Below are 20,578 nucleotides of genomic sequence, written 5' to 3'. Positions count from 1 at the left end.
AGTCGGCATTGCGCAGAGAAACGGGTTGAGACGGCTGCTTCCTCCGCAGGCCCGGCAGACGCTGGAGAAGGCGAAGCAAATGCTGGAGGCTGAGCGTGCGGAGCTGGCGGGGGAGGTGCGCGGCCTGCAGAGCAGCCGGGCGGAGAGCGAGCACCGCAGGAAGCGAGCGGAGACGCAGCTGCAGGAGGCCCACAGCCGCCTGACGCAGACCGAGCGCGAGCGCGAGGAGAGAGAGGAGAGAGCGACTCGACTGCAGGTACTGGAGAACAACGACACAGGAGTCTTCACTCGGGCCAGCCCTCATCAATATCTGTGTCAGCGAGCCAGCAGAGGAGCTCCTGCCCAACACTGATCAATATCTCTGTCAGTGAGCCAGCAGAGGAGCTTCTGATCAACACTGATCAATATCTCTCTCAGTGAGCCAGCAGAGGAGCTTCCTGATCAACACTGATCAATATCTCTATCAGTGAGCCAGCAGAGGAGCTTCTGATCAACACTGATCAATATCTCTATCAGTGAGCCAGCAGAGGAGCTTCTGATCAACACTGATCAATATATCTCTCAGTGAGCCAGCAGAGGAGCTTCCTGATCAACACTGATCAATATCTCTATCAATGAGCCAGCAGAGGAGCTTCTGATCAACACTGATCAATATCTCTCTCAGTGACCCAGCAGAGGAGCTTCCTGATCAACACTGATCAATATCTCTCTCAGTGAGCCAGCAGAGGAGCTTCTGATCAACACTGATCAATATCTCTCTCAGTGAGCCAGCAGAGGAGCTTCCTGATCAACACTGATCAATATCTCTCTCAGTGAGCCAGCAGAGGAGCTTCTGATCAACACTGATCAATATCTCTCTCAGTGAGCCAGCAGAGGAGCTTCCTGATCAACACTGATCAATATCTCTATCAGTGAGCCAGCAGAGGAGCTTCTGATCAACACTGATCAATATCTCTATCAGTGAGCCAGCAGAGGAGCTTCTGATCAACACTGATCAATATCTCTCTCAGTGAGCCAGCAGAGGAGCTTCCTGATCAACACTTATCAATATCTCTCTCAGTGAGCCAGCAGAGGAGCTTCCTGATCAACACTGATCAATATCTCTCTCAGTGAGCCAGCAGAGGAGCTTCCTGATCAACACTGATCAATATCTCTATCAGTGAGCCAGCAGAGGAGCTTCCTGATCAACACTGATCAATATCTCTCTCAGTGAGCCAGCAGAGGAGCTTCCTGATCAACACTGATCAATATCTCTATCAGTGAGCCTGCAGAGGAGCTTCCTGATCAACACTGATCAATATCTCTATCAGTGAGCCAGCAGAGGAGCTTCTGATCAACACTGATCAATATCTCTATCAGTGAGCCAGCAGAGGAGCTTCTGATCAACACTGATCAATATCTCTATCAGTGAGCCAGCAGAGGAGCTTCTGATCAACACTGATCAATATCTCTCTCAGTGAGCCTGCAGAGGAGCTTCCTGATCAACACTGATCAATATCTCTCTCAGTGAGCCAGCAGAGCGGCTGGTGCTGTCTGAGCCGCGGACCGGAGCGGCTGGTGCTGTCTGATCGTGACGGCTCTGTCCATGTTGTGTCACTTGCGTCTGCTTTGACACCTCTGTAAGACACCAGTCCTGCCAGTAAAGCCCTAGAATTTAACTTTGAATTTGGGTTGGAATTTTTTTTATTAGATTTTTTTTATCTGAATCTGAATCTGAATCTGAACCTGAATTTTTTATTTGAATTTTGTTTTGATTCTGAATCTGAATCTGAAAGTGAATCTGAGTCTGAACTGCAGGGGAGCGACCCCGCTGCAGGCCTGCCATTCCAGTAGCGCGTCTCGGCGCGGCGTCGCTGCTGCAGCTGGTGTCTGACCCTCTGCGCCCCCCGTCCGCAGGCGGAGCTGGAGTCCCTGTCCTCCTCCCTGGCCTCGGCTGAGGTGAAGACTGAAGCTCTGGGCAAGGAGGTGGCCAGCCTGCAGACGCAGCTGCACGACGCCCAGGTATGGCCGGCCCCTCCGCCCCCGCCGCCGCCCGCCGATCCTCTGCACACGAGTCTGACGCACGGCCTGTCCCCGCAGGACCTCCTCCAGGACGAGAGCCGCCAGAAGCTGGCTCTGGGGACGCGGGTGCGAGCTCTGGAGGACGAGAAGGCCGGGCTGCTGGAGAGGCTGGAGGAGGAGGAGGAGAGGAGGAAGGAGCTGAACAAGCAGGTGCAGACGCTGTCCCAGCAGGTACAGTACCGGCTTCCTCTCCACTCGCTCTCTCAGCTCTGCTGCGGTCGCCAGCGACCAGCCAGCGTCCAGTCATTGTCCAGCTTCTGTCCAGTCACTGTCCAGTCACTGTCCAGCCCGTGCCCAGTCATGATCCAGTCCATGTCCAGCCCGTGTCCAGTCACTGTCTAGTCACTGTCCAGCCCGTGTCCAGTCATGATCCAGTTCATGTCCAGCCCGTGTCCAGTCACTGTCCAGTCACTATCCAGCCCGTGCCCAGTCATGATCCAGTCCATGTCCAGCCCGTGTCCAGTCATGATCCAGCCCGTGTCCAGCCCGTGTCCAGACCCTGTCCAGTCCATGTCCAGTCCATGTCCAGCCAGTGTCCAGCCCCTGTCCAGCCCGTGTCCAGTCATGATCCAGTCCGTGTCCAGCCTGTGTCCAGTTACTGTCCAGTCACTATCCAGTCCGTGTCAAGTCATGATCCAGCATGTGTCCAGTCACTGTCCAGCCCGTGTCCAGTCATGATCCAGTCCGTGTCCACCCTGTGTCCAGTTACTGTCCAGTCACTGTCCAGCCCCTGTCCAGTCATGATCCAGCCCGTGTCCAGTCACTGTCCGGCCCGTGTCCAGTCATAATCCAGACCCTGTCCAGCCCATGTCCAGCCCATGTCCAGCCCGTGTCCAGTCAATGTCCAGCCCCTGTCCAGTCCGGGTCCAGTCCATGTCCAGCCCCTGTCCAGCCCGTGTCCAGTCACTGTCCCGCCTCTCCCTGCCCAGCTGTCGGAGGCCCGCAGGCAGCAGGAGGAGGCGGGCGCGGCGCTGGAGGCGGGCGCGGAGGCGCGGCGCGGCGTGCAGAGGGAGCTGGAGGCGCTGGCCGGGCGGCTGGCCCAGGCGGAGGAGGGCCGCCAGCGGGCGGAGCGCCAGCGGGCGCGGCTGCAGGCCGAGGCGGAAGACCTGGCGCTGGACCTGCAGCAGCTGCGCCAGCACTGCTCCGGCCTGGAGAAGAGGCAGCGGAAGTTCGACACGGTGAGGGGGGAGTTCGACACTGCGGGGAGGCGGCGGGGCGGGCAGGCGGGCCGCGGGCAGGACTCTCACTCTCCCCTCACCCCCCCAGAGCCTGGCGGAGGAGAAGGCGGGCAGCGCGCGGCTGGCAGAGGAGCGCGACCGCGCCGAAGCCCACAGCCGGGAGCTGGACACCAGGCTGCTGGCGCTGGGCCGCGAGCTGCAGGACGCCCTGCAGGACAGGAGCGAGCTGGAGAGGGTCACCCGGCAGCTCAGGTCCGACATGGAGCAGCTGCTGGACTCGCAGGACGGAGTGGGCAAGAACGTGAGAGCCCGTCTGTGTGTGTGTGTGTGTGTGTGTGTGTGTGTGTGTGTGTGTGTCTCTGTGTGGAAGTGTGTGAGTCTGTGAGTCTCTGAGTCTGTGTGTCAGTGTGTAAGTATGTGTGTCTGTGAGTGTGTGTGTGGGTCTGTCTGAGAGTCTGTGTGTGTGTCTGTTTGTGTATCTGTGTGTCTGTCAGTCCGTCCCCAGTCAGCCTCAATCAGTCCCTGGTTGAATTTTGTAATCTGAGTCAAGCAGAGAAATGGGTCGATACCTGGGGTAAAGAGTGGTGTGGTATTTATTATTGTTATTGTCCATCCAAAAGGATGGAAATTCATCTTGGCATCACCATACAAAACCATAAAATACTCAACTCAACATGAACTTAATACATGTTAGAAACAAACAGCAGTCCTGGACAAGCAGCAGTGCACATACCGCTGACGCTGTCACCGAGTCTGGACTGAGCCCCTCCTCTGTCTCAGGTGCACGAGCTGGAGCGCAGTAACCGGGCCCTGGAGGCGGAGGCCCAGTCCCTGCGGGCCCAGGTCCAGGACCTGGAGGAGGAGCTGGGGCAGGCCGAGGACGCGAGGCTCAGGCTGGAGGTCACACTGCAGGCCCTGAGGGCGCAGTGTGAGAGGGAGGTCAGCCGCAAGGAAGACAGCGCTGAGGAGAAGAGGAGAGCGCTCAATAAACAGGTACAGAGACAGGAGAGAGAGAGAGATCAGCACACAGGTACAGAGAGAGAAGAGAGAGATCAGCACACAGGTACAGAGAGAGGAGAGAGAGATCAGCACACAGGTACAGAGAGAGGAGAGAGAGATCAGCACACAGGTACAGAGAGAGGAGAGAGAGATCAGCACACAGGTACAGAGAGAGGAGAGAGAGATCAGCACACAGGTACAGAGAGAGGCAAGAGAGAGATCAGCACACAGGTGTAGAGAGAGGAGAGAGAGATCAGCACACAGGTGCAGAGAGAGGAGAGAGATCAGTACACAGTTACAGAGAGAGGAGAGAGAGAGATCAGGACACAGGTACAGAGAGAGGAGAGAGAGAGATCAGGACACAGGTACAGAGAGAGGAGAGAGATAGATCAGCACACAGGTGTAGAGAGAGGAAAGAGAGATCACACAGGTACAGAGAGAGGAAAGCGATCAGCACACAGGTACAGAGAGAGGAGAGAGATCAGCACACAGGTGTAGAGAGAGGAGAGAGAGAGATCAGCACACAGGTGCAGAGAGAGGAGAGGGAGCTCACACAGGTACAGAGAGAGGAGAGAGAGAGATCAGCACACAGGTGCAGAGAGAGGAGAGGGAGCTCACACAGGTACAGAGAGAGGAGAGAGAGAGATCAGCACACAGGTGTAGAGAGAGGAGAGAGAGATCACACAAGTACAGAGAGAGGAAAGCGATCAGCACACGGGTACAGAGAGAGGAGAGCGATCAGCACACAGGTACAGAGAGAGGAGAGAGAGAGATCGGCACACAGGTGCAGAGAGAGGAGAGGGAGCTCATGCCCAGCCATGGCTGTGTCTCAGCTCAGGGAGCTGGAGCTGCAGCTGGAGGAGGAGCGCTCCCAGAGGGCTCAGGCCGCTGCTGGCAGGAAGCAGCTGGAGGCGGAGCTGCAGGAGGCGGAGGCGCAGATCGAGGCGGCCAATCGCGGGAAGGAGGAGGCTCAGCGCCAGCAGCGCAAGCTGCAGGTAACCCCGCCCCCGGGCCGGTACTGGGGTCACCAGTTTGCGCTGGTGCCAAGCCCTGCTGGCTCAGTCAGGTTCACCCTTTACTCTCTGGGGCGTATCTCCACACCCCCCAGCTGTAACCCTGGTGTCCTGCTGGGAGCAGCAGCAATTGTCTAGTACTGCCTTGTTCGATAGGTCAGGCACAACCAAACGAGAGCTGGCAGCAGGTCTCTGTACCTCTGACTGCAGGGTTGTGGGTTCGAATCCCAGGAGAGACGCTGCTGTACACTTGAGTGAGACACCCTGCTGTGGCAATGGGGGATCATTAGTTTACAGACTCGTTGGAGGTTCCTGGGTCCTGCCGGGCTCAGATGTGGGGCTCTGGGTTCTGCCGGCTCTGGTGTGGGTTTCTGGGTCCTGCCGGGCTCTGATGTGGCTGTCCATGGCTCTCAGGCCCAGATGAAGGAGCTGCTCCACGAGCTGGACGAGGCCAGACTGGCGCGGGACGAGATCACTGCCCAGTCGAAGGACAGTGAGAAGCGCCTGCTGGCCCTGGAGGCAGAGCTGCTGCAGGTGACCGAGGTGAGTCCGGCGGCCGTGCGGAGGGGGTGGGCATACTGACCAGCCCGCGCTGAGCCCTTTCTGTACCCCCTCAGGACCTCGCTATGGCAGAGAGGATGAGGAGGCAGGCGCAGCAGGAGAGAGACGAGCTGGCCGACGAGATGGTCAACAGCTCCACTGGCAAGTGAGTCCCCAGCACCTACTGGACCGCAGTGTCCATTCAGTCAGGGTCACTGTGCTGTAGTGTCCAGTCAGTCAGTCAGTCAGTGTCTCTGTGCTGTAGTGTCCAGTCAGTCAGTCAGTGTCTCTGTGCTGTAGTGTCCAGTCAGTCAGTGTCTCTGTGCTGTAGTGTCCAGTCAGTCAGTCAGGATCACTGTGCTGTAGTGTCTAGTCAGTCAGTGTCTCTGTGCTGTAGTGTCCAGTCAGTCAGTCAGGGTCACTGTGCTGTAGTGTCCAGTCAGTCAGTCAGGGTCACTGTGCTGTAGTGTCCAGTCAGTGTTGCCTGTCTGCGCAGCTCTGAGTTCAGACTCCCCTGTCCAGTTGTCCAGGTGGTCAGTCAGTGTTAATCTCCCTCTTTCTCAGGTCGGCTCTGTTTGATGAGAAGCGCAGGATGGAGGCCAGAGTGACTCAGCTGGAGGAGGAGCTGGAGGAGGAGCAGAGCAACAACGAGCTGCTGAGCGAGAGACAGAGGAAGACAGCACTGCAGGTACAGACTCACACAGGTGTGCTGTACAGGAGTGACAGACAGCACTGCAGGTACAGACTCACACAGGTGTGCTGTACAGACAGAGAGCACTGCAGGTACAGACTCACACAGGTGTGCTGTACAGACAGACAGCACTGCAGGTACAGACTCACACAGGTGTGCTGTACAGGAGAGACAGACAGCACTGCAGGTACAGACTCACACAGGTGTGCTGTACAGACAGACAGCACTGCAGGTACAGACTCACACAGGTGTGCTGTACAGACAGACAGCACTGCAGGTACAGACTCACACAGGTGTGCTGTACAGGAGAGACAGACAGCACTGCAGGTATAGACTCACACAGGTGTGCTGTACAGGAGAGACAGACAGCACTGCAGGTACAGACTCACACAGGTATGCTGTACAGGAGAGACACACAGGTGTGCTGTACAGGAGAGACAGACAGACAGCACTGCAGGTACAGACTCACAAAGGTGTGCTGTACAGACAGCACTGCAGGTACAGATTCACATAGTTGTGCTGTACAGGAGAGACAGCACTGCAGGTACAGACTCACACAGGTGTGCTGTACAAGAGAGACAGCACTACAGGTACAAACTCACACAGGTGTGCTGTACAGGAGAGACAGACAGACAGCACTACAGGTACAGACTCACACAGGTGTGCTGTATAGACAGACAGCACTACAGGTAAGACACAAAGGTGTGCTGTACAGGAGAGACAGACAGACAGCACTGCAGGTACAGACTCACACAGGTGTGCTGTACAGGTAAGACACAAAGGTGTGCTGTACAGGAGAGACAGACAGACAGCACTGCAGGTACAGACTCACACAGGTGTGCGGTGCAGGAGAGACAGACAGGTGTGCTGTCCAGGTGTAGAGTGCTGTCCCTGCTTGTGTCTCAGCTGGAGACACTGACGGTTCAGCTGGCTGGCGAGCGCACGCTGGCGCAGAAGAGTGAGACTGCGCGCGAGACGCTGGAGAGGCAGAACAAGGAGCTGAAGGCCCGGCTGGCAGAGCTGGAGGGGTCCGTCAGGGGTCGCTACAAGCTCAGCGTCGCCGCCCTGGAGGCCAAGATCGAGACCCTGGAGGAGCAGCTGGAGCAGGAGAGGCAGTGAGTCGTGTACAAACATGAGCCAAGTAGATCTGTAACTATAGAGTCTATAGGATGAGGGAGTGTGAGTGTTGTTACAGTGATACTGCTGTGTGTGACTCTATAGAGTCTATAGGATGAGGCAGTGTGAGTGTTGTTACAGTGATACTGCTGTCTGTGACTCTATAGAGTCTATAGGATGAGGGAGTGTGAGCGTTGTTACAGTGATACTGCTGTCTGTGACTCTATAGAGTCTATAGGATGAGGGAGTGTGAGCGTTGTTACAGTGATACTGCTGCCTGTGACTCTAGAGTCTATAGGATGAGGGAGTGTGAGTGTTGTTACAGTGATACTGCTGTCTGTGGCTCTATAGAGTCTATAGGATGAGGGAGTGTGAGTGTTGTTACAGTGATACTGCTGTCTGTGACTATAGAGTCTATAGGATGAGGGAGTGTGAGTGTTGTTACAGTGATACTGCTGCCTGTGACTCTATAGAGTCTATAGGATGAGGGAGTGTGAGTGTTGTTACAGTGATACTGCTGTCTGTGACTCTATAGAGTCTATAGGATGAGGGAGTGTGAGTGTTGTTACAGTGATACTGCTGTAAGTGACTCTATAGAGTCTATAGGATGAGGCAGTGTGAGTGTTGTTACAGTGATACTGCTGTCTGTGACTCTATAGAGTATAGGATGAGGGAATGTGAGTGTTGTTACAGTGATACTGCTGTCTGTGACTCTATAGAGTCTATAGGATGAGGCAGTGTGGGTGTTGTTACAGTGATACTGCTGTCTGTGACTCTATAGAGTCTATAGGATGAGGGAGTGTGAGTGTTGTTACAGTGATACTGCTGTGTGTGACTCTATAGAGTCTATAGGATGAGGCAGTGTGAGTGTTGTTACAGTGATACTGCTGTCTGTGACTCTATAGAGTCTATAGGATGAGGCAGTGTGGGTGTTGTTACAGTGATACTGCTGTGTGTGACTCTATAGAGTCTATAGGATGAGGGAGTGTGAGTGTTGTTACAGTGATACTGCTGTCTGTGACTCTATAGAGTCTATAGGATGAGGGAGTGTGAGTGTTGTTACAGTGATACTGCTGCCTGTGACTCTTTAGAGTCTATAGGATGAGGCAGTGTGAGTGTTGTTACAGTGATACTGCTGTCTGTGACTCTATAGAGTCTATAGGATGAGGGAGTGTGAGTGTTGTTACAGTGATACTGCTGTCTGTGACTCTATAGAGTCTATAGGATGAGGCAGTGTGAGTGTTGTTACAGTGATACTGCTGTCTGTGACTCTATAGAGTCTATAGGATGAGGCAGTGTGAGTGTTGTTACAGTGATACTGCTGTCTGTGACTCTATAGAGTCTATAGGATGAGGGAGTGTGGGTGTTGTTACAGTGATACTGCTGTGTGTGACTCTATAGAGTCTATAGGATGAGGCAGTGTGAGTGTTGTTACAGTGATACTGCTGTGTGTGACTCTATAGAGTCTATAGGATGAGGCAGTGTGGGTGTTGTTACAGTGATACTGCTGTCTGTGACTCTTGCCGGCTCTGTGTTGTCAGAGAGCGGGCCATCGCTGCCAAGCTGGTGCGGAAGACGGAGAAGAGGCTGAAGGAGGTGGTGATGCAGGTGGAGGACGAGAGGCGTCACGCTGACCAGTACCGGGAGCAGGTCCGTCTCCCTGAACGCCTTCAGCCACAGCAGACACAGCTGCAGCTCTGCCCTGACTCGCTCTCTCCCTGTGCTCCAGCTGGACAAGGCGATGGCTCGACTGCGCCAGTTGAAGAGGCAGCTGGAGGAGGTGGAGGAGGAGGCGTCGCGTTCCAACGCCTCCCGCAGGAAACTGCAGAGAGAGCTGGAGGACCTGAGCGACAGCACTGAGAGCATGAGCAGGGAGCTCACAGCCCTGCGCAGCCAGCTGAGGTACACAGAGCAGGGAGCTCACAGCCCCGCGCAGCCAGCTGAGGTACACAGAGCAGGGAGCCCACAGCCCTGCGCAGCCAGCTGAGGTACACAGAGCAGGGAGCTCACAGCCCTGCGCAGCCAGCTGAGGTACACAGAGCAGGGAGCTCACAGCCCCGCGCAGCCAGCTGAGGTACACAGAGCAGAGAGCCCACAGCCCCGCGCAGCCAGCTGAGGTACACAGAGCAGGGAGCTCACAGCCCTGCGCAGCCAGCTGAGGTACACAGAGCAGAGAGCCCACAGCCCCGCGCAGCCAGCTGAGGTACACAGAGCAGGGAGCCCACAGCCCTGCGCAGCCAGCTGAGGTACACAGAGCAGAGAGCTCACAGCCCTGCGCAGCCAGCTGAGGTACACAGAGCAGAGAGCCCACAGCCCTGCGCAGCCAGCTGAGGTACACAGAGCAGAGAGCTCACAGCCCTGCGCAGCCAGCTGAGGTACACAGAGCAGAGAGCCCACAGCCCTGCGCAGCCAGCTGAGGTACACAGAGCAGAGAGCTCACAGCCCTGCGCAGCCAGCTGAGGTACACAGAGCAGGGAGCCCACAGCCCTGCGCAGCCAGCTGAGGTACACAGAGCAGAGAGCTCACAGCCCTGCGCAGCCAGCTGAGGTACACAGAGCAGAGAGCCCACAGCCCTGCACAGCCAGCTGAGGTACACAGAGCAGGGAGCCCACAGCCTCATGCAGCCAGCTGAGGTACACAGAGCAGGGAGCTCACAGCCCTGTGCAGCCAGCTGAGGTACACAGAGCAGAGAGCCCACAGCCTTGCGCAGCCAGCTGAGGTACACAGAGCAGAGAGCCCACAGCCCTGTGCAGCCAGCTGAGGTACACAGAGCAGAGAGCCCACAGCCCTGCGCAGCCAGCTGAGGTACACAGAGCAGGGAGCTCACAGCCCTGTGCAGCCAGCTGAGGTACACAGAGCAGAGAGCCCACAGCCCTGCGCAGCCAGCTGAGGTACACAGAGCAGGGAGCTCACAGCCCTGCGCAGCCAGCTGAGGTACACAGAGCAGGGAGCTCACAGCCCCGCGCAGCCAGCTGAGGTACACAGAGCAGAGAGCCCACAGCCCCGCGCAGCCAGCTGAGGTACACAGAGCAGGGAGCTCACAGCCCTGCGCAGCCAGCTGAGGTACACAGAGCAGGGAGCTCACAGCCCTGCGCAGCCAGCTGAGGTACACAGAGCAGGGAGCTCACAGCCTCGCTCAACCAGCTGAGGTACACAGAGCAGGGAGCTCACAGCCCTGCGCAGCCAGCTGAGGTACACAGAGCAGGGAGCCCACAGCCCTGCGCAGCCAGCTGAGGTACACAGAGCAGGGAGCTCACAGCCCCGCGCAGCCAGCTGAGGTACACAGAGCAGGGAGCTCACAGCCCTGCGCAGCCAGCTGAGGTACACAGAGCAGGGAGCTCACAGCCCTGCGCAGCCAGCTGAGGTACACAGAGCAGAGAGCCCACAGCCCCGCGCAGCCAGCTGAGGTACACAGAGCAGGGAGCTCACAGCCCTGCGCAGCCAGCTGAGGTACACAGAGCAGAGAGCCCACAGCCTCCCGCAGCCAGCTGAGGTACACAGAGCAGGGAGCTGACCTGGGTAGTGTGGGGGTATGGGCTGTGAGCAGAGAATGTGGGGGTAACAGGCTGTGGGGAGAATGTGGGGGTACAGGCTGTGTGGAGGATGTGAGGGTACAGGTTGTGTGGGGGGTACTGGTTGTGGGGAGAATATGGGGTGTGGGTTGTGGGGCGAGAATGTGGGGGTATGGGCTGTGTGGCAGTGTGGGCATACTGGTTGTAGGGAGAATGTGGGGGTTTGGGCTGTGTGGGGGTTCAGGCTGTGTGGTAGTGTGGAGGTACAGGTTGTGGGCAGCGAGAATGTGGGGGTACGGGCGACGAGGAAGGTGAGTGTTGGGGTACCGTCCGTTGGGAGGGATAGGGTGGGATTACAGGCTGTGGGGTAATGTGGGGGTACGGGTTGTGTGGCAGTGTGGGGGTACAGGTTGTGGGGAGAATGTGGGGTACAGGCTGTGTGGCAGTGTGGGGGTGCAAGTTGTGGGGAAGAATGTGGGGGTATGAACTGTGTGGTAGAATGGGGTTAGAGGTTTTCTGGAGAGAATGTGGGGGTACGTGCTGTGTGGTAGTGTACTGGCCATGGAGAGAGAATGTGGGGGTTCGTGCTGTGTGGCAGTATCAGTATGGGGGTACTGGCCATGGAGAGAATGTGGGGGTACGGACCATGGGGAGGGGGTATGTGGGGGTACAGGCCGTGGAGAGGGAGGCTGTTGGGGTAATGTTGGGTTGCACATTGTGGGGGAGAATGTGGGGGGAACGGGCTGTGTGGCAGTGTGGGGGTACAGGTTGTGGGGAGAATGTGGGGTACAGGCTGTGTGCCAGTGTGGGGGTGCACGTTGTGGGGAAGAATGTGGGGGTATGAACTGTGTGGTAGAATGGGGTTAGAGGTTTTTGGGAGAGAATGTGGGGGTTCGGGCTGTGTGGTAGTGTTGGGGGTACAGGCTGTGTGGAGGAAGTGTGTGGGGGTGCATGTTGGGGGGAGAGAGAATGTGGGGGTACGGGCGACGAGGAAGGTGAGTGTTGGGGTACCGTCCGTTGGGAGGGAGAGCGTGGGGCTGTAGGCTGTGGGGTGATGTGTGGGTATGGGTTGTGTGGTTGTGTGGCAGTGTCGGGGTAGCAGGCTGTGGGGAGAGAATGTGGGGGTGCACGTTGTGGGGGAGAATGTGGGGGTAAAGGCTGTGTGGTTGTGTGGGGGTACAGGTGTGGGGAAGAATGAGGGGGTACAGGCTGTGTGGTTGTGTGGGGAGAATGTGGGGGTACTGGTTGTGTGGCAGTGTGGGGGTACAGGTTCTGTGGAGAATGTGGGGGTAGGGACTGTGTGGCCGTGTGGGGTACAGGTTGTGGGGAGAATTTGGGGGTATGGGCTGTGTGGCAGTATGGGGGTACTGGCCATGGAGAGAATGTGGGGGTATGGACCATGGGGAGGGGGTATGTGGGGGTACAGGCCGTGGAGAGGGAGGGTGTTGGGGTAGTGTGGGGGTGCACATTGTGGGGAGAGAATGTAGAGGTACAGACTGTGGGGGTACAGTTTGTGGGGTGATAGGGTGTTGGGGTGCGGGTTGTGAGGAGGTGTGAGTGTGGGGGTTCGGGCTGTGTGGCAGTGTGGGGGTACAGTTTGTGGGGTAATAGGGTGTTGGGGTATGGGTTGTGAGACGGGGTGTGAGTGTTGGGGTATGGGCTGTGTGGCGTTATGGGGTACTAGGGTGTTGGGGTATGGGCTGTGAGACGGGGTGTGAGTGTGGGGGTACGGGCTGTGTGGTGTTGTGGGGTACTAGGGTGTTGGGGTATGGGTTGTGAGGAAGTGTGAGTATGGGGGTACAGGTAGTGGGGTACGGGCTGTGGAGAAGGAGAGTATTGGGGTACGGGCTGTTTGGCAGCGTGGTGGTACAGTTGGGGTAATAGGGTGTTGGGGTAGGGGCTGTGAGATGGTGTGAGTGTGGGGGTACAGGTTGTGAGGTAATAGGGTGTGGGGGTACGGGCTGTAAGACGGGGTGTCAGGGTGTCCTGTGCTCTGTGGTCCGTGGCCGGGGTCAGTGTTGCGGCTCTTTCCCACACTGACCCCTCTCTCTGTCCTGCAGACGCACCCCGCTGGCCGTCCCTGTCCTGCCCTCCCGCCGCTCCCTGCTGGACGACCTCTCCCTGGACACCTCCGACTCAGAGGACCGCCCCCTCTCTGCCCCCCCCGGCCCCGAGCAGCCCCCCAGCGCCGAGGACAGCCTGGGGCCACCCCCTCCCTACAGCCTGACTGACCAGAGCGGACAGGACTGATCGCTGTGTGCTGCTGGACTGTCCTCTGGACTGGACCCTTGTCACAGACAGACAGAGGACTGACTCTGTAGAGGGACAGACAGACAGAGGACTGACTCTGTGGACGGACAGACAGACAGAGGACTGACTCTGCGGACAGACGGACAGAGGACTAACTCTGCGGACAGACGGACAGAGGACTGACTCTGCTGACGGATGGACAGACAGAGGACTGACTCTGTGGACAGACAGAGGACTGACTCTGTGGACAGACAGACAGAGGACTGACTCTGCGGATGGACAGACAGACGGACAGACAGACAGAGGACTGACTTTGCGGACAGACAGACAGAGGACCGACTCTGCGGATGGACGGACAGACAGACAGAGGACTGACTCTGCGGATGGACAGACAGACGGACAGACAGACAGAGGACTGACTCTGCGGACAGACAGACAGAGGACTGACTCTGCGGATGGACAGACAGACGGACAGACAGACAGAGGACTGACTCTGCGGACAGACAGACAGAGGACCGACTCTGCGGACAGACGGACGGACAGACAGGTGAATCTTGAAGAACGGCGCCGCTCAGCTCGAGAACTTTACTGTTTGACCGTCTGAGCTGATACCAAGGACATTGTCCGCTATAGCATGATAATTCTGTATCTTCATCATCATCACTATTGAAAGACATCTTCTGTGCTTCTAACCTACTGCTGTGAAGAGGAATTAAACAGACCAGGGAGAGACGTGGGGGTCTGTGCTCTGCGCTGTCCTCGCTGGGGGCAGCTGGAGCTGCGGTCGTGCTGCAGGTGTGAGGTGTTCGTGTGTGAGACGTGCTTCTCGTGTGGTTTCACTGTCTGTTCCTTGATCTCTGATGCTGGGTGGAGAGTTTTAATATAAACTGGGTTTGAAACTCATCTGGGCTCCAGTCGTTAGTGGAAACCATAACACACACACACACACAGACACACACAGACACACACACTCACTCATATACACAGACAGCCTGACACACACGCACACACTCACACACTCATATACACAGACACCCTGACCCACACACTCACATACACTGACACCCTGACACACACACACACTCACACACTCAGATACACAGACACCCTGACCCACACACACACACTTACACACCCTCACACACTGATACCCTGACCCACACACACACACCCTCACACACTCAGATACACAGACACCCTGACCCACACACACACACCCTCACACACTCATATACACAGACCCTCTGACCCACACACACCCACACCCTCACACTCACATACAGTGATACCCTGACCCACACACACTCACACCCTCACATACAGTGATACCCTGACCCACACACACCCTCACACACTTACACACCCTGACCCCCCACACACACACACCCTCACACTCACATACAGTGATACCCTGACCCACACACACACCCTCACACACTGATACCCTGACCCACACACACACTCACACACCCTCACACACTTACACACCCTGACCCCCCACACACACACACCCTCATACACTCGTATACACTGACACCCTGACCCACACACACCCTCACACACACAGACACCCTGACCACCACACACACACACTCACATACAGATACCCTGACCCACACACACTCCCACACACTCACACACCTTCACATACACTCACACACCATCACACACTCACATACACTGACACCCTGACCCCCCACACACACCCTGACCCACACACACACTGACACCCTGACCCACACACACACCCTCACACACTGACACCCTGACCCCCCACACACACCCTGACCCCCCACACACTCACACACATACACTCACATACCCACATACCCTGACCCACACTCACACACCATGAGCCACACACACACCCTCACACACTCACATACACACATACACTGACACCCTGACCCACACACACACCCTCCCTCACACAGTCACACACTCACACACACTGACACCCTGACCCACACACACACCCTCACACAGTCACACACTCACACACACTGACACCCTGACCCACACACACACCCTCCCTCACACAGTCACACACTCACACACACTGACACCCTGACCCACACACACACCCTCACACAGTCACACACTCACACACACTGACACCCTGACCCACACACACACCCTCTCACAGTCACACACTCACACACACTGACACCCTGACCCACACACACACCCTCACACAGTCACACACTCACACACACTGACACCCTGACCCACACACACACCCTCACACAGTCACACACTCACACACACTGACACCCTGACCCACACACACACCCTCACACAGTCACACACTCACACACACTGACACCCTGACCCACACACACACCCTCTCACAGTCACACACTCAAACACACTGACACCCTGACCCACACACACACCCTCACACAGTCACACACTCACACACACTGACACCCTGACCCACACACACACCCTCTCACAGTCACACACTCACACACACTGACACCCTGACCCACACACACACCCTCACACAGTCACACACAAACACACACTGACACCCTGACCCACACACACACCCTCTCACAGTCACACACTCAAACACACTGACACCCTGACCCACACACACACCCTCACACAGTCACACACTCACACACACTGACACCCTGACCCACACACACACCCTCTCACAGTCACACACTCACACACACTGACACCCTGACCCACACACACACCCTCACACAGTCACACACTCACACACACTGACACCCTGACCCACACACACACCCTCACACAGTCACACACTCACACACACTGACACCCTGACCCACACACACACCCTCTCACAGTCACACACTCACACACACTGACACCCTGACCCACACACACACCCTCACACACTCAGATACACAGACACCCTGACCCACACACACACCCTCACACAGTCACACACTCACACACACTGACACCCTGACCCACACACACACCCTCTCACACTCACATACACACATACACTGACACCCTGACCCACACACACACCCTCACACACTCACACTCTCACACACACTGACACCCTGACCCACACACACACCCTCACCTTCACATACACACATACACTGACACCTTGGCCCACACACACACCCTCACACAGTCACATACTCACACACACTGACACCTTGGCCCACACACACACCCTCACACAGTCACACACTCACACACACTGACACCCTGACCCACACACACACCCTCTCACAGTCACACACTCACACACACTGACACCCTGACCCACACACACACCCTCTCACAGTCACACACTCACACACACTGACACCCTGACCCACACACACACCCTCACACAGTCACACACTCACACACACTGACACCCTGACCCACACACACACCCTCACACAGTCACACACTCACACACACTGACACCCTGACCCACACAAACACCCTCACACAGTCACACACTCACACACACTGACACCCTGACCCACACACACACCCTCACACAGTCACACACTCACACACACTGACACCCTGACCCACACACACACCCTCACACACTCACACACACTGACACCCTGACACCCTGACACCCTGACCCACACACACCCTCACACACACAGACACCCTGACCACCACACACACACACACTCACACACAGACACCCTGACCCACACACACACACACCCACACCCTCACACTCACATACAGTGATACCCTGACCCACACACACCCTCACACACCCTGACTCCCACACACTCACACACCTTCACATACACTCACACACCATCACACACTCGCATACACTGACACCCTGACCCCCCACACACACCCTGACCCACACACACACTGACACCCTGACCCACACACACACCCTCACACACTGACACCCTGACCCCCCACACACACCCTGACCCACACACACACCCTCACACAGTCACACACTCACACACACTGACACCCTGACCCACACACACACCCTCACACAGTCACACACTCACACACACTGACACCCTGACCCACACACACACCCTCACACAGTCACACACTCACACACACTGACACCCTGACCCACACACACACCCTCTCACAGTCACACACTCACACACACTGACACCCTGACCCACACACACACCCTCACACACTCACATACACACATACACTGACACCCTGACCCACACACACCCTCACACAGTCACATACTCACACACACTGACACCTTGGCCCACACACACACCCTCACACAGTCACACACTCACACACACTGACACCCTGACCCACACACACACCCTCTCACAGTCACACACTCACACACACTGACACCCTGACCCACACACACACCCTCACACACTCACATACACACATACACTGACACCCTGACCCACACACACCCTCACACAGTCACACACTCACACACACTGACACCCTGACCCACACACACACCCTCACACACCCTCACACTCACATACAGTGATACCCTGACCCACACACACACCCTCACACAGTCACACACTCATACACACTGACACCCTGACCCACACACACACCCTCACACAGTCACACACTCATACACACTGACACCCTGACCCACACACACACCCTCACACACTCACACACACTGACACCCTGACACCCTGACACCCTGACCCACATACACCCTCACACACACAGACACCCTGACCACCACACACACACACACTCACACACAGACACCCTGACCCACACACACACACACCCACACCCTCACACTCACATACAGTGATACCCTGACCCACACACACCCTCACACACCCTGACTCCCACACACTCACACACCTTCACATACACTCACACACCATCACACACTCACATACACTGACACCCTGACCCCCCACACACACCCTGACCCACACACACACTGACACCCTGACCCACACACACACCCTCACACACTGACACCCTGACCCCCCACACACACCCTGACCCACACACACACTGACACCCTGACCCACACACACACCCTCACACAGTCACACACTCAGACACACTGACACCCTGACCCACACACACGCCCTCACACAGTCACACACTCACACACACTGACACCCTGACCCACACACACACCCTCACACAGTCACACACTCACACACACTGACACCCTGACCCACACACACACCCTCACACAGTCACACACTCATACACACTGACACCCTGACCCACACACACACCCTCACACAGTCACACACTCACACACACTGACACCCTGACCCACACACACACCCTCTCACAGTCACACACTCAAACACACACTGACACCCTGACCCACACTCAAACACACACTGACACCCTGACCCACACTCACACACCCTCCATTCCTCTCTGACAGCCCTGCCCGCTGGCAGAAAGAGACTCCAGATGCTCCAGTCGGTTTGCTCTTATTTTATTCATCACTGGCTCTTATGAGACAGGCGCCGGGCGTGACCGCGCGGCCCCAGGGGTCCGGGGGTCCCCCTGCCCGTGTCTGCAGGTGTGTCAGAGCGGGATTCCCGCATGCCCCCCTTCGCCCATGATGTCATCGAACAGCCCCTCCCCCTCCAGGGGCGGGCTGGGCAGGGTGGGGAGGTGTGGCCTGGCGGGCTGGGGGGCGGGGAAGGACTGGGCCACGCCCACAAAGGAGGCGTCCCCTCGCCCTCCCCCCAGCAGCCCCGGGCAGACAGGTCGTGACCCCCAGCCCCCCAAGGGTGGCACCCCCTCCGCGAGCCAGGCGAACCCAAACCCCTCCTCCTCCTCCAGGCCCAGCTGCGCCTCCTGCTCTGGCCCCGTGTGCGAGCGCGCCTGCGCTGGCCCTGCGCCCCCGGCGATGACATCATCGCTGAGCAGCCAGCGCCAGGAGCAGCCCCTCGGCTCGGGGGGTGCCGGGGGGCTCACCGCGTCTTCGTTTAGGTTGGACCACCCCCAGCGCTCCTCCTCCCCCTCCTCCTCGGGCGTCAGGGCAGCAGGAGCTCCCCAGACCGGGGGCCCCAACGCGCCCCCCTTGGACCCCGGTCCAGCCCCTGCCCCTGCTCCTCCCGACATGGGCGCCCCGCCGCACAGCGGGGTCCCTCCTGCCCCCAGCCTGTCCGCCGTCCGCCTGCAGGTTCCTGGGGTTCGGGGGTGTCCCGGGGGTTGGGGGTCTGTGGGGGTGCAGGGCTCCAGGAGGTGCAGAGCTGCAGAGACAGGAGACAGGACAGGGACCTCGTTACTGCCCCCCACTGCCTGAGCCTGAACCCCAAGATTGGGTACGACAGACCTCAAAGAAGAGCTCGGGGAAACTGGGATAACCACTGTGTCTCCATCTTGGCTCAAGCCTCCCTGTTCCGGTGCTGCCAGGTCTCCTGGACTTGAGCCACAATGGCCCAGTTTCAGCCCGTCTGCCAGGCAGCAGTGAGTTCGTACCTCCTGGGGCCAGGCCGTCTGCGGGGGCCACGGGCAGGGGCTGGGGGCGGCTCTGAGCCAGGATCGCTGACGCCAGCTGCTGATTGGCCGCTTCGATTTCGGCATACTTCCTGTGTGGAGAAGGGAAGAGTGGGAGTTGGCAGGGAGGGGGGGGGCTGTGCTCGGCGCTGCCGGCTGGGCCTCTCTCCGGACAGAACGGAGATCGGGACACCTGATGAGGACGATGTTTCATGAAGCAGGGGGAAGAGATCAAGCCGTTTCTGAATTCTCCTCTTCACAGTCTTCCTCCTCTCTCCTCTCAATTTAAATTCAAGGTGCTTTATTAGCGTGACCGATGATACAATAAAAGTAAAAAAAGATCTACAGACATATTACATATTACAACAAAGACATATAAAAAATATTTACATATACTGTGGAGAGATGGAGCATTATTGGGAGACAGACTCACTGTTCCTCAGGCTGGGACAGGAGATCACATACTGGGCTGCCAGTTCAGCTGAGTTCCCTCCTCCCTCTCCCAGTAGGATTGGGACCCGTTGTGATTCTGGCAGGTGTGGGAACTCTGGGATTAGATTTCTGAATTTCGGGAAGAATGTTTCTCTAATCCCAGAGTATCTGTCACAGTGCAGTAGGAAGTGCACCTCTGTCTCTATTTCTCCCCGCTGGCAATGGGAGCACAGCCTGTCCTCTCTGGACAGTCAGGTCTGTCTGTGTCCAGTTTCTCTGGCCAGGCTGTGGTTACTGAGCCTGTCCTCTCTGGACAGTCAGGTCTGTCTGTGTCCAGTTTCTCTGGCCAGGCTGTGGTCACTGAGCCTGTCCTCT

At 57.1% G+C, this 20,578-nt stretch overlaps 1 protein-coding gene across 3 annotated transcripts in view; it reads left to right on the top strand.

Annotated features, from left to right (window-relative positions):
* Positions 1-14,263, top strand: part of myh14 (myosin, heavy chain 14, non-muscle) — a 51,196-nt gene extending 36,933 nt beyond the window's left edge. For all 3 annotated transcript variants that reach the window (XM_069182653.1, XM_069182652.1, XM_069182654.1), the window contains 14 exons: positions 50-256; positions 1,897-2,001; positions 2,080-2,232; positions 2,991-3,239; positions 3,328-3,540; positions 4,020-4,232; positions 5,072-5,233; positions 5,666-5,794; positions 5,869-5,957; positions 6,356-6,479; positions 7,389-7,597; positions 9,140-9,248; positions 9,328-9,500; positions 13,171-14,263. In XM_069182653.1, coding sequence (XP_069038754.1) covers positions 50-256; positions 1,897-2,001; positions 2,080-2,232; positions 2,991-3,239; positions 3,328-3,540; positions 4,020-4,232; positions 5,072-5,233; positions 5,666-5,794; positions 5,869-5,957; positions 6,356-6,479; positions 7,389-7,597; positions 9,140-9,248; positions 9,328-9,500; positions 13,171-13,360 — 2,325 coding nt within the window. In that variant the 3' untranslated portion in view covers positions 13,361-14,263. The remainder of the gene's footprint in view (positions 1-49; positions 257-1,896; positions 2,002-2,079; positions 2,233-2,990; positions 3,240-3,327; positions 3,541-4,019; positions 4,233-5,071; positions 5,234-5,665; positions 5,795-5,868; positions 5,958-6,355; positions 6,480-7,388; positions 7,598-9,139; positions 9,249-9,327; positions 9,501-13,170) is intronic.
* The last annotated feature ends 6,315 nt before the right edge of the window (positions 14,264-20,578 follow it).

The sequence above is a fragment of the Lepisosteus oculatus genome, chromosome 23, assembly GCF_040954835.1.
Source record: "Lepisosteus oculatus isolate fLepOcu1 chromosome 23, fLepOcu1.hap2, whole genome shotgun sequence".
Classification (NCBI taxonomy): Eukaryota; Metazoa; Chordata; class Actinopteri; order Semionotiformes; family Lepisosteidae; genus Lepisosteus; species Lepisosteus oculatus.
Note: the sequence above shows the minus strand (reverse complement) of the source record. Positions and strands in the feature narration are given on the sequence as shown.